At 49.8% G+C, this 24,994-nt stretch overlaps 9 protein-coding genes across 9 annotated transcripts; 5 read left to right on the forward strand and 4 right to left on the reverse strand.

Annotated features, from left to right (window-relative positions):
- Nucleotides 1–3,976: 3,976 nt before the first annotated feature.
- On the reverse strand, nt 3,977–5,633 carry COCVIDRAFT_107165 (hypothetical protein; the record flags this gene model as incomplete). Its single annotated transcript, XM_014698137.1, has 3 exons — nt 3,977–5,110; nt 5,167–5,524; nt 5,572–5,633. 3 exons carry the CDS (start codon nt 5,631–5,633, stop codon nt 3,977–3,979), a joined length of 1,554 nt encoding a protein of 517 aa, XP_014553623.1.
- A 229-nt stretch (nt 5,634–5,862) lies between these two features.
- On the forward strand, nt 5,863–7,332 carry COCVIDRAFT_18522 (hypothetical protein; the record flags this gene model as incomplete). Its single annotated transcript, XM_014698111.1, has 4 exons — nt 5,863–6,139; nt 6,198–6,633; nt 6,706–7,252; nt 7,294–7,332. 4 exons carry the CDS (start codon nt 5,863–5,865, stop codon nt 7,330–7,332), a joined length of 1,299 nt encoding a protein of 432 aa, XP_014553597.1.
- A 955-nt stretch (nt 7,333–8,287) lies between these two features.
- COCVIDRAFT_40379 (hypothetical protein) lies at nt 8,288–8,743 on the forward strand (the record flags this gene model as incomplete). Its single annotated transcript, XM_014698138.1, has 1 exon — nt 8,288–8,743. One exon carries the CDS (start codon nt 8,288–8,290, stop codon nt 8,741–8,743), a length of 456 nt encoding a protein of 151 aa, XP_014553624.1.
- Nucleotides 8,744–8,898: 155 nt separating this feature from the next.
- On the reverse strand, nt 8,899–9,428 carry COCVIDRAFT_29196 (hypothetical protein; the record flags this gene model as incomplete). Its single annotated transcript, XM_014698139.1, has 2 exons — nt 8,899–9,201; nt 9,258–9,428. The coding sequence occupies 2 exons, from the start codon at nt 9,426–9,428 to the stop codon at nt 8,899–8,901; spliced, it is 474 nt and encodes a 157-aa protein (XP_014553625.1).
- Nucleotides 9,429–11,228: 1,800 nt separating this feature from the next.
- On the forward strand, nt 11,229–13,118 carry COCVIDRAFT_107158 (hypothetical protein; the record flags this gene model as incomplete). The annotated part of the gene is made up of 3 exons (XM_014698140.1): nt 11,229–11,461; nt 11,512–12,125; nt 12,172–13,118. 3 exons carry the CDS (start codon nt 11,229–11,231, stop codon nt 13,116–13,118), a joined length of 1,794 nt encoding a protein of 597 aa, XP_014553626.1.
- A 1,368-nt stretch (nt 13,119–14,486) lies between these two features.
- COCVIDRAFT_29198 (hypothetical protein) lies at nt 14,487–15,383 on the forward strand (the record flags this gene model as incomplete). The annotated part of the gene is made up of 1 exon (XM_014698141.1): nt 14,487–15,383. One exon carries the CDS (start codon nt 14,487–14,489, stop codon nt 15,381–15,383), a length of 897 nt encoding a protein of 298 aa, XP_014553627.1.
- Nucleotides 15,384–16,210: 827 nt separating this feature from the next.
- Nucleotides 16,211–18,093, reverse strand: COCVIDRAFT_107213 (hypothetical protein; the record flags this gene model as incomplete). Its single annotated transcript, XM_014698142.1, has 3 exons — nt 16,211–16,852; nt 16,900–17,852; nt 17,901–18,093. The coding sequence occupies 3 exons, from the start codon at nt 18,091–18,093 to the stop codon at nt 16,211–16,213; spliced, it is 1,788 nt and encodes a 595-aa protein (XP_014553628.1).
- A 1,713-nt stretch (nt 18,094–19,806) lies between these two features.
- COCVIDRAFT_18528 (hypothetical protein) lies at nt 19,807–21,181 on the forward strand (the record flags this gene model as incomplete). Its single annotated transcript, XM_014698112.1, has 3 exons — nt 19,807–20,157; nt 20,207–20,290; nt 20,342–21,181. 3 exons carry the CDS (start codon nt 19,807–19,809, stop codon nt 21,179–21,181), a joined length of 1,275 nt encoding a protein of 424 aa, XP_014553598.1.
- A 720-nt stretch (nt 21,182–21,901) lies between these two features.
- On the reverse strand, nt 21,902–24,506 carry COCVIDRAFT_107182 (glycoside hydrolase family 81 protein; the record flags this gene model as incomplete). Its single annotated transcript, XM_014698143.1, has 4 exons — nt 21,902–22,083; nt 22,174–22,314; nt 22,407–22,580; nt 22,646–24,506. 4 exons carry the CDS (start codon nt 24,504–24,506, stop codon nt 21,902–21,904), a joined length of 2,358 nt encoding a protein of 785 aa, XP_014553629.1.
- Between the last annotated feature and the right edge of the window lie 488 nt (nt 24,507–24,994).

Below are 24,994 nucleotides of genomic sequence, written 5' to 3' on the forward strand. Positions count from 1 at the left end.
CAAAAGCTTGATATCGCGAACAAGACGATCGAGGAATGCGTAAAGGTGGTCGCATGAAACGCTGCGGAGGTGGAAGCGGGCGGGTTTGACATGCTAGGTACGGTGGGCAAGGTTGTTTCTTGCATTGCGGCCATTGTGTTGGTGACCTATATGGTTCTGAACATTGTCAGCATCTCCGATGTGATGAAGTAAAATAGCTTGCAAATAATCATCAATGACAACTACATAGCGTATCTCTATGGCATCAGAATTGCATTCCACCAGTACAACGCTATAGTTTTATCGAGTAGCCCTGCCACTGTCCCAGTCCTTGCCTGGCAGTAAGCTATTGAGGCAAGATTCTTGAATTCATACAAGGCGGAAGGGTGCTAACCTGATGATTAGTTTTAGGTATCAGCTATGAATTAGCTTCAGATCAACATGCTTATGAAGCACGGGATAAAATATATTAAAAAAGGCTTGATAAACGAATATGTGAACGCTTGACTTAAACTCGGGCAGCTATTCTAGTCGGCTTTTACTACCCAAGTAGCATCATCTGTCACCGTTTTCACAACAATTTTTGTTGTTTCCATTGCCATTTCATCCCAGTCTCTTGTGATTGTTGCACGGGCCGCTCATGCCCTCATTTGACGCAAGCAGATATATCCACTTCGGTCCAAATATATGGCTCAAGCAAGCTTGAAGATCCGAAATTGTGATGACATGAGGGTAGAGCCAATCAATCGCGTGGCCAAGTTATTAGCGAAATAAGAGATTGAGCAGAAGGACTTCGTTATAACGCCTTATTGGTTGGAGGCTGCCTCCGCAGAGAGACATGTCAGGATGCGGTGCGAGCAGGATTTCGGATGGATAAACCAATCAAGCAACGATGCATATATGAAGGTGACACGGCATGGGGCGTAGCCATGCAGGAGGAACTTGTATTTTTGGGTGTGTTACATGTATTGAAGGTACGTTCCGTTGGTACCAAGGCTGCGATAGTAGCATCATAATCACCAAGAAAACTGGGGAATCGCATCCAGCAGTTAGCTAGATGATCTGTTTAAGATTTCAAGTTCTTCTCTTCTTACTCGTTCGTAGACTGACACACACACACACGTGCCTCATTGACTTTTCTGGGTGACCAGAATGCAACGCCTACCATTGTGCTCTCGAAGACGTTGACGTTCCAGAGGTCCACCTTTCTTTTTGTGATTGACTAATAGCGCCTTTTTACGTTCGCCAACCTCGTGGTGAAATAGCTCATTTTCGATTGAGATGTAATGGAGTGAGCGACGGACTGTCGGAGTAACTCGGTCCTGAAACTCGAGGCTTTGCCTACAACTCATGATGTCTATTCCGATGAGTCCGCATCATTCGATTGAAACTTAAGTCCTGGGATCTGCTTGCGCTTCTTAAATGACACCAGCCAAAGTCTTCGCATCCCTTGGGCACAACGTCCGCAGCTCTTCGTAATCGCACTCTCCGCGTGGTCATCTCTCCCTGAGCTCTCTTTTCCGTTAATTTCACTTCATGACACTACTCGCAGCTCTGTGCGACGGCGCAATATATTTATTGCGTACTTAAGAGCATACCACGCGCTGTCGGGCTGGTGTTGCGCGCATCCGGCAGCGTCGGATCGGAACTCTAGGAGTCCGACAGTTTCGGATCAAAACTATTTGGGTAAAGTCCCAGCCAGGTGGGAGGAGCGACACCAATATATAGCCGTCGCTGCCCCTCCCCCCTGTCGAGCGACACCAATAGACAACCGTCGCTCGCCGCCCTAGTCCGCAAGCTTTTCTGGTTCTGGATAGCGCGTGCTACACCAGCCAGCCTGCTCATCTCATTATGAGTGGCGGGCAACAATTGCATGCTCCGACGTTGAGTATTGCTGCTAACATTATCGGACGGACAGCTTGAGCAAGCGACAACAATCAGCCACAGTGAGATTACCTAGTGTAAACCAAACGACACCGAATGTCATCCGTTGGTACCGCTGGTAAAATGGCGTAACATGCCTCATAGTCTCTCGGTGGACTGAGCTGAGCCGGATTAAATCAAGGCGTCAGCTACAAGAGACAGGAAGATTTACGACGAAAAGATACTTCAATCGCCTTTGCTATGATCCGAAGAGCTTCTGTTTTGCATTTGCTGGCAATGGCGTTGCCACATTGGGCGTGGCTGTATTCAAAATGGGTAGCCTCTCTGACATTGTCTTGCGCTCATATCTCCAATTTAGCATTGAATGAACCAGGTGGGATATGTGGACCGTGTGTTGGTGATGCTTCACGAGCGTCAATGATGCGTTCGATAACTGCAAGAGCCGGCCAGATAGGTGCATCCATGTCACCGGCGCTGCTTCATCCTTTGTCGCCAATACACTGCTACTTAATGTGGTCTATTTGAGAAATACACGGCACTGACGCTGGTGTAAGACCGTGGTCTCGTCTGCTGTTTTGACAAGGAATGAACTTCTCGGCGATAATGTTGGGTTATTGGTCTCTTAAGAAATACAACCACGTGTATTGGAAACAAGATTGAGGCGCACCGATCTCCTTTGCTACAGTCAAAAAGCAGTTCTCTCGGGTTGTCTCCGAAGACTTCATTCCACATCTCATTTTATGCGCGCACGTTTTGAGTTGTAAACAAAAGTCACATCTGCATATAGGGAGGTTGGGCCTTTCTAAGAGCGAAGTTATTGGCCAATAGCATTTGTAGTTTGCAATGTTCTACCACTATGCCACCTTTTTTAAAATACTACAACAAGACTGTAAATCCAGATTTGAGAATGGAGGGGCCGAATATGCCCCGAACGAGCGAGAGCATCAATGCACTTTGTCAAAAGTATGGATAAGATGCCACAACCCAAAGAATCGAGAGTGAGCTTCGCCGCAGGCTCAAACGGAAGACATGAAGTGTCCACATCCTGGGCATGACTTCCTCGCTGAGCCTATCCAAATTAAACCCCAAGGGTCTTCATTTGGACAGGCTCTAGCTCGGTCATTTAACCCCGTGCAGCGCTGTGATTTTTGGGGCCTTTGGCCCAGTCCAAACAATCTTTTCCTGGGTAGTCGTATCGTTGGTATCCTGGAAGCCCAGGAAGCGTAACGAGTGCTACTAGATCCTTCACTCGAACCTATATAATGTTAGTGTCGCCACACAAAACTAAGTAAAATACTAACCCAAGGGCCCCGCCACCCAAGCCCGCCATATATCTACGGACACCCACCCACCACCCCATCCCCATATACCCACAACACTGGGTATATGGAAAGCCCGGTCATGGCAGATATATCCACCACGCCGGGCCATCATATATCGAAATATATGGAAATATATCACGGCCTACAGGCCGGAAAGAGGGAAAAATATATAGCAATAGCGGCTATGCACTCGCCATGCCAAAAGAGGAAAACAAAAATAAAAGATAAGAATAAGAGTAATCATGGTTGCCAGAAACAAGTAGAGATGTTGAGCGTGAGGAGTGGCAGAAGGAGGGCGGGGAGCTGGCTTATATAGCCAAGGGTCAAGGCTTCACTGCCTCACTGTCCGTAAGCGGGGGTGTCACAAGGGGACTACTGTAGGCTGCTATTCAATTTCACTCTTGAAAAATCCCCTATTTTGGTATGTCTCATGAGGTCAGGGCAAACGCATGAGAAGGCAAGCTTTGGATTAGGCGTGGTAGCGCTTTCACGTCAGCCACGTGTGTCGCTGTTCGCGCAAACGCCTCAGTTTGTTGGAGCGGAATATGATGTGACACGGTCGAAAAACGTAGGTCCTTGGTAGTTTTGTAATTTCAGGCAAAGCGCTGGAGTAGAGTTGCCACGTGAACGACATGAACTGGTGCTTCGCGTGCAGCGCTATCGCAAGGTGAGGGGGGCATGATGTATGATTCTCAAGGTATTGCTATTACACTCCAGTATCTTCGAACCTACTAAGAAGAGGCAGCCGAGCTTACATGCAAGTTTCTCTTTGTTCCTTTGAACAATGTTTCCTAGGCGCCTCCGTGGGCTTCATCGAGCCGCTTCTCAGAAGCGTCCGTCTCCTCGCGCAGATACTGTATAATGTCCAATACTCCTGCTTTCTTGAACCCATCGGTCATATTCTGTTCAAGGTTGTTGAGTTTCTCCCGAGTAGATGCAATCAAGGCTCGCTTTTGTTCATTCATCTTTAACGCTTCAGCTTTGAGAGCTTCAAGTTGCTCACACTGCTCATCGTAAATCTTTTCTAGTTCCTCCAACTCAAGGTCTAATTCGTCGATGGGGGTCTGAACCTCCTCAGTCTCCATCATTCGCTTGTAGTCGAAGTCCAGATTCTTGTTGTACGGGGTGTTCTGGTTACGCCAGTGGTCGCATTGTTTCCAGAAAACGGCACGTGCAGCGTCGTCCAAACCAGGCAATCGAGCGCTGGTCGTCTGCACTCCACCTTGGAACACACCAAAGCCGCCGCCCGTCTCGATCATGCTACCAGTGATGACGCCAATCAATGACTCAGCAACCGAGACTTCATGTGGATGGGCCATGAAGCAGACGGTGTAACCTTCGAACGTGAATTTTGCGTCGGGCGCTTCAAGGCGAAAAGCATCGAGCGCCATCTGCTGGAACCAGCTGGTACCCCCCTTGTCATGCTGAGCTCCTCGCGCTGTAACGTTGATGCTGTAACCAACATATTTCAGTGGCTTTTCGAGAGGAACGTCGATCAGATCTGGATCTAGTTCGCTCAGACGCATCTCCAACGCGGTGCAGAAGGTGATGATCTGCTGTACGCGCTTGATGAGTCCTTGTAGATGATGGTGACGACCATTCTGTATATCTTCAATGCTTGAGCGGTGGTTCCTGGCATTGTCCAAAGCAACAGCATCCTTGAAATATTCAGGGTCGCCCGAGATATACCTACGAAGGCGTTGGATAACCTTTCGGCACTGCTGCGGCGTGGGTGCATTATGTTCCTTGTCGACAAGATGGCAGATGTATATCGCTGCCGACTTATTCGTGCCGGTCGAGTTCTGCTGCCACGCTGCATCCTCTGAATGGTATTTTGCCAACTCGGGATTCCCGTCGTGGATAGCCTTGCATAGGTTGCTATTGATTATCAAGCGGAGGACCTCAAAAGGCATGGATGCCATAATCTGTTTTTGGATTAGCAGGCTTTCGCAGTCTTGAATTGGAATCAACTTGCATGCACAGCCGACAATTTGTAACCCGGTTCTCCAATGTCCACTGCTGAATGCTTGTCGAACTTCTCTTCCTCGAATGCGGCCGCAGCGACATAGCTATAGCTCATCTCAAGTCTGGCACCATAATTGTAACTAGGCCTTATTGCTTGATCTTCGGCCTGCACCTGGAAGTCTGGGTTGATAGGCAGAACCACTGATTTCAGCTGGACAGTGCTTGTGGTTTCTAGATCCAACACTTCTGTTGGCCTCACTGCTATGGTCTCGAATTCTTCAACAACTGGAGAGCTCGCTTCTGGTCTGAACGTATTTTCAGAACCACAGTCAGTCATGGATGCGTCGTTCGTAACCTGCATGTTCACTAATGGACTATGAGCAATGTTAGTAAGTTCCGTTTCAGCGGTTAGTTTGCTTACTGAATCGAGCTCTTTCGCTGGCCGCTGCCCTTCTTGCCGTAAGTCCTGGAGTTGCTGGCCATTGTTTAGTCGCGGGGTAGGTGTTGTATAGAAGCTAGGTTCCTTTCGCAAATCTAGGCGGGAGTGAGCTGTGTGCCTTCCTGCCAAGGCCGGTTCGTGTGACTGATGAGCTACACGGCTTTTTCACTAACGATTGCAGCGAACCTTTGCAGACGATACAAAATCTTTTCTCTGCCTGTTTACGCATCATCTCTAATTGTTCGCGAAGAGACACCGCCGATCTAGTGCAGCATGGCTCTCCAACTGTTCCCGTATACGTTCCAAGGGGCCAATGGTGATACGGCAGGAGCAAGTGCTTTTTTTTATGCCGGCAAAGTAGTAGGACGTCAAGTAGACAATATTAGGGAAATTGAGAGGAAAGAACGCAGAGTGAAGGTGATGAAGCAGAAGGTACGCAACAGAAAGGAACAAATCAGCACTGTCCTAGCCGAGCAAGAGAAGGGTCACAAGGAAGTCAGCATTCTTGCAAAGAGAGAAGCGCTTGCAGGCATTCTTAGCCGTTTAGAAGGTAAGTTCCATAGCTCTTTACATGTCAAATACATGACTAACCAACTTGGATGAATTAGAAGAGAGTACATCGACGAAGCAAAGTGATCGAACGATAATCACTAGGCAACAGGCCTCTCTGCAAAGCTCCGAGCGGCAACTGAAGACTTTAAGAAGCGAATCTGATGGATACAAGAAGGCGGCCGAAGATCAGCAACACCAAGCAAATACCAAAATGTTTTCCCTAGAACAGCAGGCCATACGAGCGCAGCATGAGCTTTCCAAGGCGAACAAAGAAGCTGGACGGATGCAAGCTAAGCTCTCCGAAGCAGACGTGGACAGGTCTTCTTTCGAATCACAGGTCGAGCGACTGCGTGGAGTAGAAACGGAATTGCGGAAGGAGATCGTTAGACTCGGAGAACAAGTTAGAGAAGCAAGGACTCAAGCTGAAGCCGAAAAGGCAAAATCCAACGAGCAAGAGAGGGAGGTTAAAGCCCTCCAAGAACACACTGACAAGTGAAGAACGGAACCGGGCAAGCGCATCAAAGGCCTTTCCACCAGTCTTCAGGCTGCAATACAAGATTGTAGCGACTTGGCATGGGACAACAGGCTACATAAAGAAACAATCGCGAACCAGGAACGAGAGATCAATACCGCTAACAGCTATAACGAACAGCTAGCAGAGGAAATCCGAGGACTCAAAGCCGCTCTCGAAGATGGACAGCAGCGTAACGAGTCTGCGAACACTGAGCTGGATGCAGCCAAAACAGTAACTCAGCGCGCGCTTAAACGTGCTGATGAATTCGAGCAGTCGTTGAACACTGCTAAGGAAACACATGCAGCTAGGGTAGTGACGCTCCGGGACGAAGTCGTCACTCTCCAAGACAAACTAGTAATTGCAAAGAAGGAACATTTAAAAGTTAAAGCAAGAGATGCGAAGCAGACTCAGGCTGCCGGGGAAGACGAACTTTTCCATACCAAGGCTCAAGCGCAGCTTGACATCGATCAAGTCCATCAGGAATCCGAACAATCACAAGTCAAAGATACGTTGGAGCGCAAAAATGGCGAGTTGCAGCAGCACGTCACAGATTTGGAAGCCAGATTATCCAAGAATCGCAGGGACTTGAGAAGTATCGTAAGCGCTCGGGAAGATCTGGTTCTTGCCCTCTATGAAAGCTTGAGTATCGAATCACCCGACCTGAAAGGAAATTATGATAGCCGCGAAGCATTACCTACAGCCAATACTCGCTATATCAATCCTTTAAACGATCTGTGGAGGAGAGTTCAAGCTCAGATAAAGGTACTTCAGTGGACAAAAGATCAAATTGTCTGTCGAGCTCGAGGTTTACTCGAGCTCAGCTTTTATTTACATTCTCGGGTACATAATAATTCGGCTTTGTCATCCCATCCTAGTTCAGTTTCAGTCTGGTAGAGATGGCTTACCCAATTCCAGCTCCTTCACCTTCACCTTTTCCTATTCTAGCTCAGGTTTGGCAATGAATACATGCTCTGCCGCGACACGATCTTATTGGGTATTGGAAGGAAACTCGCGAAGCACTCGAAGCCCGGGACTCAGACGTCGAGCACTTGAATAAGCACCTTCGTTCAGCTCTCGAAACGATATCAGAAAACAACAGGCAGATTGAGGAGTTGCAAGAGAATTACGACAACTTTAAAATTTTGTTCGCAAAGTTTATTGATCCAGCAACCGAGGATAACAAGGCAATGAACCAGCTTTTTATTCAGTTGCGGTACGTACCAACGGTATCCGCTAGGGGGGAGGGGGAGGGGACAGCTTCCCAGGAAGCCGAATAATGGAGGTTGTGATGAGTGAGGTATGGTGCATGGCGTAGCCTCGATGGGAACGATATAAGATAATAGTCTAGTGATTGTCTTAACAACGAACCAATGCTTTCTCTATACTACTTGATTATCGAGCCATAAGTTGACTTATGGCTTTATCCTTGAAGAAGTATTTGTAGCATGGATTTCGTAACATGCCACTGTCATGCTTTTCGGCAAAAAATCGATTTCTTACTACAAAGATGGTGTTCAAGGCGGGATGCTTAATTAAGCATACCTACCAATATCGCCTACGCATGATCGTTTCTGCCTGAATATCTCCATACTCTAGAAAACAACATTTTGTTCATTACAAGCAGAAAGGAACATGCCTTCGCGTAAAGTAATCAGCGGAACACCCTGTCCAGGTCAACAGGCAGAGCATGCCCGAGCCGCCGGTCAAAGTTTCACCTCGGAACCACCTCACGGACTGAGCCCTTGGCAAGAACTCGATGACACTCCGTCTCAGCTACAACCGAGTAAGGCAGTTCCAGACTGTTCACAGCATCAATCTAACGATATCACAGAAACAACCTCCCAGAAGCGCGTTGCCGACTCCCAAGAAGACGAGCTTCCGCATAAAACACGCCAGCTGCAGGCCAAAGCTAGGATGTCGGAACTCACGGCAGAGGCTGCGGTCAAGCTCGCCAAGGCGTCAGAGAAGGAGATGAAGGTCGCAAGTACCAGAGCGGAAGCAGCTGAGAAGATAGCAGATGTCATGCAGATGCGTGCAGAGTATGACCGCCGAGCCTTGGGGGAGTGGATGGGAAACCAGTCTTCGTGAGAGATAGTTCATGTCGTTGTACACACAGTTCGATTGCCACAATAAGAGAAAGGTATTTTTAATGATGTCTCATAGTATTAATCACGAAAGATTAGCAGACTAATGTATTCATTGTTGCTATTTCCAATGCCTTACTTCTCCCTTGAAGTGATTCTCTACTTCTTGATAGGGCGCCTCCTTGCTACGTATGCGGCCCTTGCCTCGTCCAGCCAACGCTCCTCTGCCGCCTTTTTCTCCGCCTCCTTCTTTTCTGCTTCATGGATGGTATTCTGGACCAGCTTGGTCGCCTCCTCGACCTCGTCTTTTGCTATGGCAACCTCTTGCATAGCTTCCTCGATCTGTTTCTTTTGGGCTTGAATGATGGAGTCCATTGTATAGTAAACCAAGCTCAGGTCGTCCACCATGCGTATAGCTTCCATTTCGTCGTGCTTGTTCAAAGTTTCTACTACCTTCACTAGCTATACTATATGTTAGCAATGTGCTTTATCGCAGAGATATGAACTGTAGTACTTACCAATACGGAAGTCGAACTTTTGTCTTCTAATCTCTTTTGTGTGTTTGCCAAGTGCTTATCAACTACATCGGACTTCTCAGACCTTGTAGCTGAGCTCATGGGTCGACCAAGCGGCTTTTCAAGCATGCTGCTAATGTCTTTTATGACTTTGAAGGGGTCCGTGTATGCCATATTGGCGTCGTTCGGGTGGTTGGATGTGGTAGTTGAGGGGATACAAGAAGGAAATGATGGCAAATTGGTGTAGATCTTGCCTAGCAATATATCTACACAAGCAAAGGTGACTGCGTAAACTCAAACCCCCCTTCACCAGGCTTTTGCTACCCCTCAGTTTGTCGCAGTGAGTACGACAAATTGTTTTACACCGCTTTTTCAAGTGAGAGAGCATTTCCAATCTTTGAAGTTGGTCTTCTCACATTGCTTAGGTCGTGGCTATAGTTACGAAAAGATTACTGTTCGTTAGGACGATTAGAAGATTCCCTTTGGAGTTGATGTTTTCAAGCTAGAGCCAGTCCACCAAGCGGGCCAAATATAGACACATTGCTGATTTTGAGAGACCAAACAGTACAAACTCAGAGTTGTGGGATCACTCTGTAACTTCTGGCTTAGGGGTGAAGTCAAGGGCATGCTTCTGACCAATCAGATCAGCAAATCAATCGTTCTTCGGGTTGGCCGCGCATATCCGCGGTGAGAGGGTAGTCTCGACGATATTACCTCTGATATATTCTGAACTGTGGTCTCTTCACCGCTCGTGGAAGACTCTGGCAAGCCAACAACATATAGTTGGGATGAGTTGCCGTGTATCCATCAGTCCCATTGTTATGAGTAGAATCAGTCGATGCCTGGGATAAATGCCACGTGATAAACACTCCGATGTTGTTTTCTGGCTTTTCACATCGCGCTCGAATGCTCCTGGTCCCTACTCTTTTTTTTCAACACGTGTGAGAGAAATAGAGGGCGCCACAATAAAGCCGAATGGATGTGGCGTTGACGCGGCCAATCTGGTGGCCTGATCACGAGATGGTGGAGCTGTTGAGATGGTGGCTGCTTCTCAATTCCACCCGGACACTTAAACTACTTGCAGAGTGTATTTAAGACTCCACCATGGAAGGGCTGAAAGGCCGAGTTATGCTGAAGTAGGCATCGTCCGAGGTAAGTGCGATGATCTGATAAGATTAGATGTCATCGTGACCATGTTGGGGGCGCTAGTGCCGACGGTCATGAGGGGCAGTTCTCGCGCCTGGCTAATGGCCATACGACGGCTTCATTCCTTCACCTCTGCACCCCATCCGCATGACGGTTTCCAATACTAATAATTCCTGGCTTGTTTGAGCTTATTGGGTTCCATTTTTTTCTCCGAAGCGGACAGTTTTTCTTAGTCAAAGTCGCCATATTTATCCACACACACTCTTGTCATGGACGAGCTACCATCCCAAGGCACACTGCAACGGCGGCATGTTATCAGGCGATTGCCACGTGAAATTCACACCCAATGCCGCTACCCACCCTCGGATTCTTCCATTATTCGGGCGAGACCTGTTGGTTTTGTCAAGACGGGACTGAGGCTTCGGCGCGCACTGCTCGATTTGACGAGCCGGGAGCTATGGCCGCCACTGAAATTATGAGCCAAGGGCTTGGCAATGCAGGTTTGCGGTGGGGCAGCTGAGAGGGCGAAGGGACATTGGATCTTATCAGATCATCTAGGACTTATCTGATCATCTAGCCGCTGCTAACGCTGTCTAGGCACTCCATCCTACCTGGACGGTGGGAGATGATCCCAAGCCACCGGGTGGGATACACGGGGCAAATTTTTCATGTCTTGTTCCTGTCTTGACCTTCCCTGTCCGGTTCTCGGAGTGGGCCCTGGAGATACTTAAGAATGCTTCCATCTGCCGGTCTTGGGATCGACATCCACCTGCATTTCAATTCAATACCCTGCCTCGCCCGGCATCTTTTCGGAAATTCCGTTTGACCATGGCGAACAACACTTTTGAGACTGACGTGGTGCGGCCTGCAGAGGGCTTTCCTCGTCCCTCACACGATATCGACGTCGAGAAGAGAGGCGATGGAGTAGTCCACTCCCACGAGACGGCCAGTGACGCCGAGTCCAAGTCCGTTGAGTCGGAGAACTTCCAGAATGGCGTTCAACGTGTCCGTGCCATCACCGAGATATGGAGCAAGAAGACTCTAATTACCATGTTCATCTTGTTCGTCGCTCCTTCTCCCACCCAACGATCAAATACTGACCGACTTTTAGCTTGTACCTTATCGAGTTTGTTGCTTTCCTACAAAATGCCATTGACACAGCGCTCAACCCTTTCATCACCTCGACTTTTGCAAGACACGGCCTGTTGACCGTTTCGAGCGTCATGGCAACAGCACTGAGCGGTTGTGTTCCCCTTCTCATTGCCAAAGTAATCGACGTTTTCGGTCGCGTAGAGGGCTTCTTCCTTATGCTCCTTCTCGTCGTCTGCGGTATGGCCATGAAAGCTGCTTGCCAGAACGTGCAGACATATATGGCTGGCCACGTTCTCTACTGGGCCGGCCATATTGGTGTGCTATATGTTACTGACATCATGGCTGCCGATATCACCACCTTGAAGAACCGAATGATCATCCTTACTATCAACGGAACGCCTCGTATCGCTAGCACTTTCGCCGGTCCTAGGATTGCGGAGCTCTTTTACTACAAAAACAACTGGCGCTGGGCTTTTGGTGCATTCATCATCATCTTCATTGGCTGCTGTCTTCCCGCCCTTGTTGTCATGATGTACATGTACCGCAAGGCCAGGAAAGCCGGGTTGGCCAAAAAGGAAAAGTCGGATCGCAATTTCATGCAGTCAATCTGGTACTACTTTGTGCAATTCGATGGTAAGCTCCTCATGAGATACCTGTGACATATGCTAACATGGCGCAGTTTTTGGCATCATACTCATCATGTGCGCGTGGTGCTTATTCGTTCTGCCTTTTACCCTCGTATCCTACGCCCCCAACGGCTGGAAGACACCTTACATCATTGCCTGCATCGTTCTCGGTCTCGTTCTCTTTCCGGTCTTCTATATTTGGGAGGCCAAGTTCGCGCCTGTCCAGTTTTTGCCCTGGATCTACCTTAAGAATGGAACTATTGTCGGCTCGTGTCTTCTCTATGGAGTCATGTTCCTCTCCGTCTTCTGCTGGAACGGATACTTCTACTCATACCTGCTGGTCGTTCACAGGCAGAGCATCACGCATGCTAGCTATATTCTCAACGCCTTCTCGCTTACATCGTCAGTTTTCAGCCCGATAATTGCGTTATGGATCAGGTACTCTGGCAACTTCAAGTGGACTGCTTACACTGGTGTTCCCATCGTCCTACTTGGTACCGCACTCTTGATTCCTTTCCGGAACCCATCCACCAATCCCGGTGTCCTTGCCTTTACACAGGTTCTTGTTGGTCTTGGTACGGCATTTTTCGCTACTTGTGCTCAGCTCGCGGTCATGGTCCCTGTTACACATCAAGAGATCGCTGTAGTCAACGCCATCTACGGTCTCTTCGGCAGCTTCGGCTCTTCAATTGGTTACGCCATTGCTGGCGCCATGTGGAACAACATTCTTCCTGAACAACTCCTCAAGCGCCTTCCCGAATCTAGTAAACCAGACTATCGCACAATATTTGGCGATATTGAAGTTCAGAAGTCTTTCCTAGACGGCACACCCGAGCGCGATGCTATCGTTGGTGCATACGGTGATGTGCAGCGCAAGATGGTCATCACTGGTGCCTGTTTCGTTCCCCTTTGCCTGGCCTGCATTTTTGTTTGGAAGAACATCAACCTCAAGAAGCTGGAAGAAGAGAAGGGGAAGCAGACCAAGGGAAACGTTTTCTAGATGGTTTCAAAGAAGCCTGGCTGCTTCTTTTCAATCTCGTCATGGTCAGACGCTCTCTATTGATGATTCGGGATACCCTCGTTGCTCTTAGATACTCTAATGTACTATCACCACCAAAGCCTCTCAATCCTTCTAGTGATGTGTCCACGCGGAAATTTTGTCATGTGTGATATCAGTGTGATTGACATTGTTCACATGAGGGTCTACTTCGGCGTCTTGCCCCAACACATAGAACTGCTGACAAGTCATATGAGTCAATAATCGACGTCTGCCTACACCAGTAGGCACCAGGGGTGAGAAGATTGCGGCATAGGATATCCCATGCGAAGTGGGAAGCGATGGCAAGGCTATTAAGGGTACTAGCTTTGCAATCTAGGTTAAGGATATAGGACATATATCTACCCTTAGTAAATAAGTACCTAAGGACGGCACTAAGGACTCCCGTGCTAGCCATCTCTATAATAGAATAGCAGCACGCCTTAAGTAGATACTAATAGAATAAGGAGTTACTGCAGATTAGGCGCAGTACCACGTACGTTTCCCGTTCTAATAGAAAGACAAGAACGCCAGAGCAGCTCTACGAATGAAACTTGATGAATAGTACGCCTGTAAGGGAATAAATACCGAAAACACCCCAGCTGCCGACAAGGATCTCAAGGAGATCGAGTGAGATCCCCTCACTTGCACCTTGGAAGCGTGGAAGGATTGAAAATACATGTATAATACTTTCAATAATTGAGCTTATCCTATCATCTTCAATGGTATTGGCTACTTTTGTGATATGCTATCTGTCTCACGATTTGGTGTGTCCATCGTTGTTGCTATATGTGAGGCTCTGTTGATGGTGCTCACCGGAACGTATCGTCCAAAAGACCCATAACAACGAGTATAGATAAAGTGAGTCTATTCTCACAGTGAAATCATAGTGATTAGTAATGTAATAGCCGAGCTCCGGTCCTTGTACATTTGGCTTGCATGAGAAAAGTCAAGGTGAAGGTGCCTCTCACTTGCGTAAATTGCTCGCGAACCTTGTTTGCAGTAGAGATATCAAGGTGAAGTTGTCTCTCACTTGCGTGCATGGTCCGAAACCCCATATATATCACCCTATCCGCTGCTCAGCTCTTCTGCTCTCCAACTACACTCTAACGATACGCTCTCATTCCTTTACAAATTCCGCGCTTGTCCAATTTGTTCCTCTACAACTATCTTCGAACGCCCTTTGCTAAGACGGAGGAGAATGGCAGCCGTTCTCCCTCAGGGATCATGAGCCTCTCGCTGGACCGCTCCGCCACTCTTCTCCATAAGTAGTATGCCATGATAAGCTAGCACTGCTAATTCACCCCAGAAAACGCACTGCACGACACAGTGATGACTTGTCGACGTCTCACTGAACTTATCGACGATCTCCCAGCTGACACTCGAGATGCACGAATGGACAAGTCCGAGTCTATCATGAAAAATATGGAAACAAACCAGCCTAACGAGCACGGCAGTATCGAACCTGACCATGCCATTGTGGAGCAGACGAATGCAAACGCCATCGGTCAAGGACTCACCAGCCCCGAACCCAACACTGAAACTACCAATGCAGAAGACAGCAGTTCTAAAACTAGCAGCACAAGCCATAACACACGCGAGCTGACAGCTGTAATGGATTCATCCCACGGGCCATTCATGATAAATATTCACCTCGAACCTTTCCCCGCTAACTGGCAGAACAAAGCCGGTATTCCACATGCTTTTCAGCTCAGCAAGAGTGAACGATGCAGGCTATGGTATAACGCCTTTCGCACCTCCGATTTATACATGATTGGCACAAACAGAATCCCCGAAACTTTGTACGAACTCGTCCCCTTATTCGCGCGCTTCGCGGGCACAAATATCAATACGTTAATGATTTGGCACGTTCGTGTCATGTATCAAACTAGCGCTTGGTATAACGAGAGGAGCATTGATAACCTTCTTCTTCTTCTGTGCAATCTTGCGGAGGATTCAGAGCGCTGGGAACGGTTGACGTCGCCGGCTGGTGATAGCGCTAGTGGCTGTGGCATAGCTGAGGACAATGAAGATCACATGGTTAGTGGAGATGAGGATAGCGTGGTCGACGACGACAATGACGCGGCCGACGAGGAACCTCGTGACACTGACAAGGAGGAGGAGGAGGAGGAGGAGGAAGCTGAACAGGATGGCGATTCCATGGTTGATTGTAATAATGACGACACGCTCGGGGACGAGGACAAGGATGAAGAGTGTACTACGCAGTGAGCATCGAACACACACACAAGGAGGCAACCTGCGCATACCTTTACGACTCACAAGACGACAACGTATATACTTGACAAACAATATGTCATAAAAAAATTGATCCTGATTCATCCCCACAATCCCATGCACTGATGTGCCACAAATACTTACTAACGTGCGACCGCAAAACCACCACTCAGATCCACCGCTCAAAAACATCCCCACAGCAGCAGCTCCATCTTTCCTCCCTCTCTCAAACCAGTAGACGTACACAGCTCCAATTCTTTGGTTAAAATACCCAGCCGCGCTAAAAACGCGCTCGCGTCGCCACCCCACCAACACCTCGCCCAAACCTCACTTGCGGGGCAGTTTCCTGCGCCCCAAACCTCAACACGCCACGCAAAACATTTGGTAAACAAGATATAAGTGTTTACACTTTAATTCTTTCTATCAATTCATCCGGTATGGTGTATCGGCTAGCATCCGTCGCTTTCATTTCCAATGACAGCGCCCGACGAGAGCCGGGTTCGACTCCCGGTACCGGAAAACCTTCTTTTTTCTTTTTGCGTCGGTCAGTCCTGAAATCTAAGTAAGGATGGTTGACAAGTTATACGAACATTGCTTTTTTGTTCCATTCATTTTTGCTTCTTCTTTTCTTGATTCTTTGGAAGGGGTGGATGGAACATGTGGAGCTCATTTTAAACTTTTTTTCCTTGCGTAAAAAAAGGAAAAGAGGTCAAGGAGGTTCAATCACTACGGCGGGTTTGTACACAAGTGATTTGCATCGAAATGCGCGACAAAGCGTGTTATGCATGGTGTTGGGCAGGCCCACTATATACACTACACCATCACTCGTCAGTCTCCGTCTCGCTCTCTGGCGGCGGTGAAAGCGAGGAGCCGGAGCCAAAAGACAAAAAGGCCAAAGCAGCATCACCGTGCCCCCTCCTCGTCGCTACCTGTGGTGGCATGCCCGCGGCAATTTCCAACACCTCCAACAAACCCAGCAGGCGTTCTGAGCACGCATGCAGCAATTTCTTTCCCTGTTCTTCCTCGTGCGCATTACCTCGTTTCCCCTTTCCCGTGCCATAGACACCTTGCCGTGCCTCGATGCCTGTTTCCATGGCGTTGCGGAGTGCCTTTGTGGGCTCGAGAGCATCATGGTCCATCATGTATATGAAGAGCTGCTCTAGGATGAGAGAAATCTTTGCGTTTGCAGCGAAGCTCTGCGTTGACCCTTTGAGCGGGAGGAGCTTCTTTTCAAAGTGTTCTTGTGTGGGCAGGGTGACGAAGTAGTTTGGTGGTTTGCCGCTGATCAAGGGAGAGAGGAGGTTGGAGTTGAAGGCGAATTGGATGCCGTCGGGTAGCTTCATTGTGGGGAGGAGTGCTTGGAAGATGATTGTGGGTAATTGGATGAAGTCTTCGAGGATGGTATCGTAGAGGTCGAATAGGCGTGTGAAGGAGGTAGGTAGGGCTAGGGCTGCTTGTGCCAGCTGCTTCATGTTAGTTGTTGTCGTACTTGAGAGTATAGGCCACTCACCAGAGCCAAGAGACGCTGCCGCAGCTCAATCGCATCGTGTCCGCCCAAGTGTTCTATAGCATCTTGTGTGCTTTGGATACTCTTGTAGTCTTGAAACGCAGACGCTTCATCCGCATCCTCGCCATCCTCGTCCTCGGATGCATCTTGCATCTCGTCGTCGCTAGCATAGTCGGCAATGTCGCCCGTTTCAAAGTCAACCTCGCCGATTCGTTGTTCTTCGTCCTTCTTCCGCTTGGGCTCTGCTGTTTCCTTGTCCCAAATCTCAGGATATTCCTTGAGCGATTCAGGCATTCCAGTCGCAAAGATAGCCTTCACTATACGCCGTCTTCTTGCGCGATTCGTAGGTGCAGACTCATCGCCGACAATGTAATGCCAAAGCAGACTCTCCTGCAAGACGATTTCTGCGTCCACATTGCCGTCTCTGCTCTGCGGGACACTGAATTCCCAGTCGGCTTCAAGAAAGTTCAGCATGACCGCTAGCCACAGCTTCCATCGACTCCACCGCTTCTTATGTACACACGCGCAGTTGAATGCCCATCCCACAATGTGCCAAAAGTCCTCTGCGCGACACCACAAGCTCTTTTCGTTGGCAGCATCGCCGGCTATGCGTTCAATATCTCCACCTGGCTCGGGAGAAAGACTTCCTCCACTTCTGTAACCCGGTGCGCGTCTTCTATTGCGCTCTTCGGGGAAACCAAATGCCTTGCGTATGGTGGGGTATGCGGGGCCGTCTATGGTGCTGCGCATGCATTGCAGGTACTGTAGAGCGGCGTCTGCGCCTTCTATCGCGTCTCTTGACTGTGCTTTTGTTGTGCACTTGGGGTCTACGACCAAGGAAGAGGCAAAAGCAATGTAGGCGGGCGGTGCAAGGTAGCCAACATAGGGCCGTGCAGGTGTCGAGATGCTGGTTCCCGCAGCGAGTAGGCTGTATAGCAGGCCATAGCCGCTTACGTCTGGAACAATCATCAGTATATTTCCCAATATTGTGTCCAGTGACGTACATTGTCCGGCTTCAAGATAAGCTTTGGCATGGTTGGCAAGCTCATACGAGACTTGCTTGGTCGGCCGCCGTTGAGCACGTCGCGGACGAGCCGCTACAGCCTGAAGCGCTGGTAGTGCTGCGCTCGAGTTGGCCGTGTCTGGGGGCAATTCAGAAGTTGTGGGCGCAGAAGCAGGTGCCTTGAGTCGCGCCATTGAGGCGATGCGGCATGGAGTAGAGACGATGTGGGGGACGCGGGGAGACGGACGCGTCGGTTCACGTCATCACGTGAGAGATGGCATGAAATCTCCAATCTCCAATCTCGTATGCACATCAAAGCCGCAGCTTGGGTGAAGGCGAGTCGATGCATTGGAGATGTTTCGTCTGGCCGCAATCATCTCAACAAGAGCATCTCGTGTCCGCATCTATCGAATATCATCAATGGGGCTACCAACATTGCTGTGTTTACGGGCGTATCGGTGCTGACCACCATATTAATTCGCAGCTGAACATTTGAAAATGGCGTGAAGCCAGTAGTGCTGCATTATAGCCATATATGTAGTAGTAGCTGCATGGCAGACAGTTGTAAGCAAAATTGTAAGCAGTGTACATGCTCAATGTAAGTCAATCCTGGAGCTGTGTATTCCAGGCAACAAGCCTGTCAGCAACGGCATTGTGTTGAGCCATGCCACATCGGGGCACAGCTCTGGGAGAGGCCGTGAGACTGGGCTTACTCTGTCGCGCAGCAAAGCGCTTTCAGGGCTGGGGTTGACGGACAAAATATGTAACTTTTGTTAGGCGGTGGTGACGTCGCAGCGAGGATGCAGCGGAGCAGGGAAGTTGGGACATCGTGGTAATGCTAGTGTGGTTGCGAGGCAGGGAAAAGCGGGACCGGTTGGCGACGATCCGCAGCGGTTGTGTTTGGGCGCTGCATGGCCGTGACACTTTGCGGGAAGGCGCGACTGGCAACGGGCAACAAGTGGCAAGCTTGCACCTGGCATCGCGCACACATGACATCACCACGCTCAACGCCGGGCAGCCCTCGCGCTCGAATTCTTTCATCACTCTCATCATTAATAATAAAGGAGAGGGAGAAGAAAAAAAAAGGCGGCTGTGTGAAAGACAAAGACCGGCCGGGGCTTTCTTGGAGCGTGGCCGAGCAATGAAACTCGGGCTTGGCTGTGTTTGACACTGGGGCAGGCACAAGTGTTTGACGGGTCGCTCCACTTCCCCCTGGCAATACCCCTACTCGCTCTACTCTACACAGCCCACCCAGCCCCCAGCCCGCAAGGTCCACGGCGGCGCCAATACGTCGTCATCGCAACAAGTCGCAGCACACGGCTCATCAAAGCCAGGGCCGTCCTCGCTCGCCCCATCTCTCGTCCTCTTGATATGTAATTGCCCGAGCACGCTCGGCCATCCTCTTTTCTTGCCTACCTACCTGCCTCCTCTCTTCAACCACGGATCATCCGCCAGTACCAGTAGCTCAAGCCTCTTCCCGGCCAATTGCCGAGCTTGCTTCTCCCGCTACTCTACACACCACTGAGCTTGGCTCCAGACAGCTCATATACTGCAAGCCCTGCCGCCCAAGCTGCCCTTCTGACCGACCCTTCGCCCACGAAGCAATGAGTGAGTGTCCCCACCTCCTTTGACCTGTTTTTCCTTTCTTCCCTTTCAACCCCTACCTCCCGCTGTGCGAGTTGGGCCGATTGTGCTGCATTGCCTATCAACTCACCTCCAGCTTTACCCGCCCACGGCTCGTCGCTGCGCCTCATACTAAGCAGCGCACTATCACCAACCTTCCTACCTCGTGCGCTTCTTATCCCATCGTCACACACCGCATCGCTAATCCCCCGGCCTTGGCAGAAGACATAAAGCGACACTTCCACCGCCACGGTCGTGCGCCCAGTTATCCCCAACAGCCTGCCATGCCTCAGCCTGCCAATGGCCGTTATCACGATGAGCACACCCCGCTCATCGGTCGCACCCAAAACTCTGCAGACGAGTCGCGCGTCAAGACGCTGCCCAAGCACATCTTGCATCTCATCTACGCCACCCTTGCCAGCAATTATGTCAACGTCTTGCTTGTCTTTGTCCCCATCGGCATCGTTGCCGGCGCCTTGTCCTGGAACCCTACCGTCGTCTTCATCCTCAACTTCATCGCAATCATCCCTCTCGCTGCCCTGTTGAGTTTCGCCACCGAGGAGCTCTCCGCCAAGCTTGGCCAAACCCTTGGTGGTTTGATGAATGCGACGTTTGGAAATGCCGTCGAACTCATTGTATGTGCGCACGCATCTGATGGTCCCCTGCGATCGCTAATCCAACCAGGTTTCCATCGTTGCCCTCAGGCAGGGTGAGATTCGAGTTGTTCAGGCCAGTATGCTCGGCAGTATCCTGTCAAACATTCTCCTTGTATGTCGCGCGTCCTAGCTCCCGTCCAACTCCCTTCTAACCCATTCGCAGGTGCTCGGATGCTGCTTCCTCGCTGCCGGTATTAGAGAGCGCGAAAGCCGTTTCAATGAAACCGTCGCATCCACCATGTCGTCGCTCATGGCCGTCGCCTCCGCCTCGCTCATCATTCCTGCTACCCTCTACGCAGTCATGCACACCGACAGCAAGAAGGGCGACCTTGAGACGGACCAGAACATCCTTGTCCTCTCCCACGGCACCTCCATCATCCTTCTCATCATCTACGTTCTCTACCTCTACTTCCAGCTCTACTCGCATCACAGCCTCTTCGCTGATGTCGAGGCACAAGAAGGCGAGGACCAGGAAGAGCCCGAGATCCTCTCGCCCAAGGCTGCTGGTGTTGCCTTGGTCGTCGTTACCATCCTTGTCGCCATCTGCGCTGAATACCTCGTCGACAGCATCGACTCGATTGTTGAATCAGCGCATATTAGCAAGACATTTGTTGGTCTCATTCTGATCCCCATCGTTGGAAACGCCGCCGAACACGTCACAGCCGTCGTTGTTGCATACAAGGGCAAGATGGACCTCGCTATCAACGTGGCCATTGGATCCTCTATGCAAATCGCCCTCTTTGTCACCCCCTTCCTTGTCATCCTCGGCTGGATCATCCACCAACCCATGACTCTCCACTTCCAGGGTTTCGAGACGATGATTTTCTTCATCTCGGTTCTGATTGTCAACTACCTGATTCAGGACGGAAAGAGCAACTATCTCGAGGGCGCCATGTGCATTGCCATCTACGCCATCATTGCTCTCGCCTTTTACATTTATCCCGACGACGCTGCCGGCACCATTACCAACGAGGTTATCAGGCGCTTCTTCGCTACGAGCTAGATCATGACCCTTTTGCACCCCTTTTTCGGTTTGAACCTTGAGCCTGTATGTCGCCTGCAAGCCAGGCCTATTCACGCGCTCGCTGCTGAGAGCAGCCCCCCATTTCCTTGTGTTTGTGTACCAAAAGACAGAGTAAATTGTATCTTACAACCCTTTATGTTTAATTTTGCTTGTTGATTATTTCCTATGTGTTGTTTTTCTCCTATGTACGTTTGGGTGGCTATCTTGTGGTTCTTTTTCCCTGTACGAGTATCTGTGGGGCGGTGCAGCTAGTCTTGGCGTTTTCTCTGCTTGTGGCAGTGCTGCGGGAACAAGCGAAGTGTGGCTGATCTCGATTCCCTCGGTCTGTGCACCACCCCGATCGCCGGGCCCATCAGTGCATCAGGGTAGGGATCGGGGGGCCATTGTCGTCTGAGCTGTGCACAAAGTTAAACTTATCGGAAAACAAAATAAAAGAGGAAATGCTTAAAGAGACATCGTCGTGGTGCTTCTACCTTGGTGTGCCATGCTCTGGACAGGCTCCATCTCTCATTCGTCCATTCAATACATACCGACGCTCTCGGACCATCGGCCTCTCTCGGGTTCCGGGCAATCTATCGGCCGTCTCCGTCGCCCGTCAGCCATCAACCCAATCTCACACCAATCCTCCCTTCCCTGTCCCACTCATCTTACTTCCCTCTCACTCCACTCCATCCGATTCGCCTCATTCTCTTGGTTCCATTACTTGCCCCCCTTTGCAAACTCTCCAAGCGCCGCTGCCCACACAAGATACCACGTCCGACTCGCCCCAGCATCGATCCACTGCTCGTCCCAGAAGCCGTTGATTCCATCTCGGAAAAACGCATAACTGGCCTTGGGATCCACAATGGCGAGGTTTGCATACAGGACTGATCGCCATGCTCCTGTTTTTTTGTGCAAGCTTATGCATTAACAAACATGAATCTTGGCAGACATGATATAGTGGGCGTGTGGAAGGGGATCATCTCTCTCACCATCTACATTCGCCTTTCCATTGCTGAAAAACTTGTCCCATTCCTCTTTGACAAATGTTCGTGGTCGGATCAGCGACGTTGCCGGCGTAATAGGCGCCATGTGGATACCATGGACGAGTTCGGGCGCGAGTCCAAAGTATGCTTTTTCAGAACAGCTGTCAGCAACGTTTACTCCCTGCATGTTGCCTGATGTTCCTTGACAACTCATCGTCTTCTCCTGGAGCACAGCTTACAGCAAATGCACATGGTGCTATGACGCGCATACGTACTCGCATAATCTACTTTGTTCTCAAACAAGATACCGCACACCTTGTTCTGCGCGTAGCGCACCGGATGGTTCCGGTTCCCAGTCTGCAGGTAAATGTATGCGTTGTACGACCGTGCCTGAATAGCCAGCATCAAGTTGCCTGCATGGGTTTGTGCCATATCGTTAGTCCAACTTTTCTGAACTGCTAAGATGGAGGAAACGCACCTCTCCTCTCCATGTTTGCGTCGCCAATGATTTTTCCCCACATCTTCATCGCAAAGCTAGAGAAGGCGTCTTCGCCAGTGCTTTCCATGTCTTTGCCATCAGCACTCTCGAACAAGCCTTTGGCCCAACTGTGGCCATGCCACCAGTCAAACGCTCGGAAAAATGGGTAGTCTCGGCTACCGTAATCGCTTTCCGCAAAGTCCTTGACCAGCATGTTTGTCCATGCCTTGTTGTCACCCTGATACACCCACTCCGGATCCAAATACCCAACCACAGCGGCCGTGTAGATGAAATATGCATAGTGGAAGTGATGGTCGTTGTAGTAAGTATTTCCAAAGTCAGCCGACGAATCGGTAAAGCCAGCCGATGAAACAACGCCTTTCCAACTGTCATCGTAGTAAAGCGCGTGCCGTTGCTGATTCTCGACGTACTTTGCAAATTCTAGTTTGATTTTATTCAGGCCAGCGGTAGCAATTGCTTCATGGCCCAGTATATCTTTGATGACCCACAAGATAGTGGCGAATTTGGCAAAGGCTTTGCCTGCGTAGTACATTGTCTCTTGAGGTATGCGCTCCGTCATTGCACGGCGCAGGTCGCGCTCCGCCACTGCGGCGATGAAGGCGAGAACTTCAGGTGGGTAGCGTACGTTGGCGTTGGAGGCCAAGGTAGGATTCCACGGTCCAAAATGCATCGTGACGGGCATGTTGGGCTCGACGAATGTCAGCCGTTCAGCCCACACAGCTGTAGCCATGCCTTTAGTCGAGGTGCGTAGCTGCAGATTCGTCACTTGCTTTTGCATGTCTGGATCCAGAGACTGTATATGATGTGGTAAAACGAACATGAGTAATGGAGAGCGACCGATCTTGGTATACTTGAAAGTGTAACTGCCTTTGCTGTCTTGAACAACAGCACTAAGCTTGGCCTCGCAGACGAATGCACCGCACGCGCGGTCGTATATGACCTCTCCTTCATTTCCTAGTGGGTTCTTTGCCACTTGAATAGTCCCTTTGAAGCCCGGAGGACCGAGTAAGGTGTTTTTGTTAACCATTCGGAAATTTACCGCGTCATATTCGATATCGACTACCGGATTGACATACACAACCCAGCGGTGACCATTCTTGTCGTTGAGACGGTACTTGACTGTCCGCCCTAGCAGTATTGGCCCGGTCATGTCCACGAAACCTCGACGACCCGTGTGAAGCATCGGTGTCGCGTCTCTATATCCAGCTGTGACGAAGCTCATTCCTTGTACAACTGGAAAAGTAATCTTTGGCTCATGCGGAGTGGAACGGAGTCCAAGGTTGATGTTGACAGAGAAGGGGAGGTGCATATCAGTAGTGAGCGTGGTTCGAGCGTCGAGTTCGACCGCCGTGAGGACAATGTGTTGCTTGTGTGGTGGATTGACGTAGCTGTTGGCAGGCTCGCCAGGTTCAAACACCAAATCAGTTTCCTCAATATGGCTTACACACATACCCCATGTTTGAACCATGCCCGGTTCCGCAAGGCCTTTTCCCCACCAAAGACTGTATGGATGTGTCCATATCGGCTGATTCTGTTTTCCAAGAAATGTATTGGCATAGAATTTGTTTGTATGCAAGGTCCTCATGTCGTCATCCTCCACTCCCTTCCTAGGCACTGGATGGTGACGGCCGATTGGAATTTGTGGGAGTATGTTATCTTCTTGTATCTTGGTGAAGATGTCATCAGGTGTATCATCCTCTGCCATGCCTGATGCGTCATAGCTGAGGGAGTTTTTGATACTTTGACGGGCAGAGCGCCAAGGTCCCAATCGTGACTCTTTTTTGGTAGGCTGCCGAGTTTGTGAGGGCGGGTCAGTCGGTCGAGACTGGGTTGGGCCCATGTAAAACTATTATGAAGCACCCCACAAGTCGTGGTGCGGTTGGTATGAAGGTTTAGGAACGAAATAGGCTTGTTTTTAGTGAATAAGTCGAGGGATCAATGGCTCTCTAGGAAAAAGTGAATATCAATTAGGATAGCCGTGCAGGCAGGAGTGCTCATAGAGAAGAAAACAACAAAGGGTAGCGGGGCAATTGCAGATTTGGGAAAGGACTCAAGTGATGGCAAGACTTACTGGATAGCTGCCATGAGATTTGCGCATTTGCGCGCCGGGAACTCGATGCATCAGTGGTCCCGTCCCGGACGGATCGCGGCCGTTTGAAGGCCAAGTAAACCGATGATTAACAAGGTTGAGGAGACGGAAGAGACACGGAATTTGTGTAGGAGCACGTTAAAGAGCTCCGTATAGTTGTGGTGTTGGTTCCTTCCTCACAGTCCCACAGGGTTTCCTCTACAATTGGTCTTGTAACAATGAGCTCGGTCCGATACTGT

This window comes from Bipolaris victoriae (genome assembly GCF_000527765.1).
Source record: "Bipolaris victoriae FI3 unplaced genomic scaffold scaffold_83, whole genome shotgun sequence".
Taxonomy (NCBI): Eukaryota; Fungi; Ascomycota; class Dothideomycetes; order Pleosporales; family Pleosporaceae; genus Bipolaris; species Bipolaris victoriae.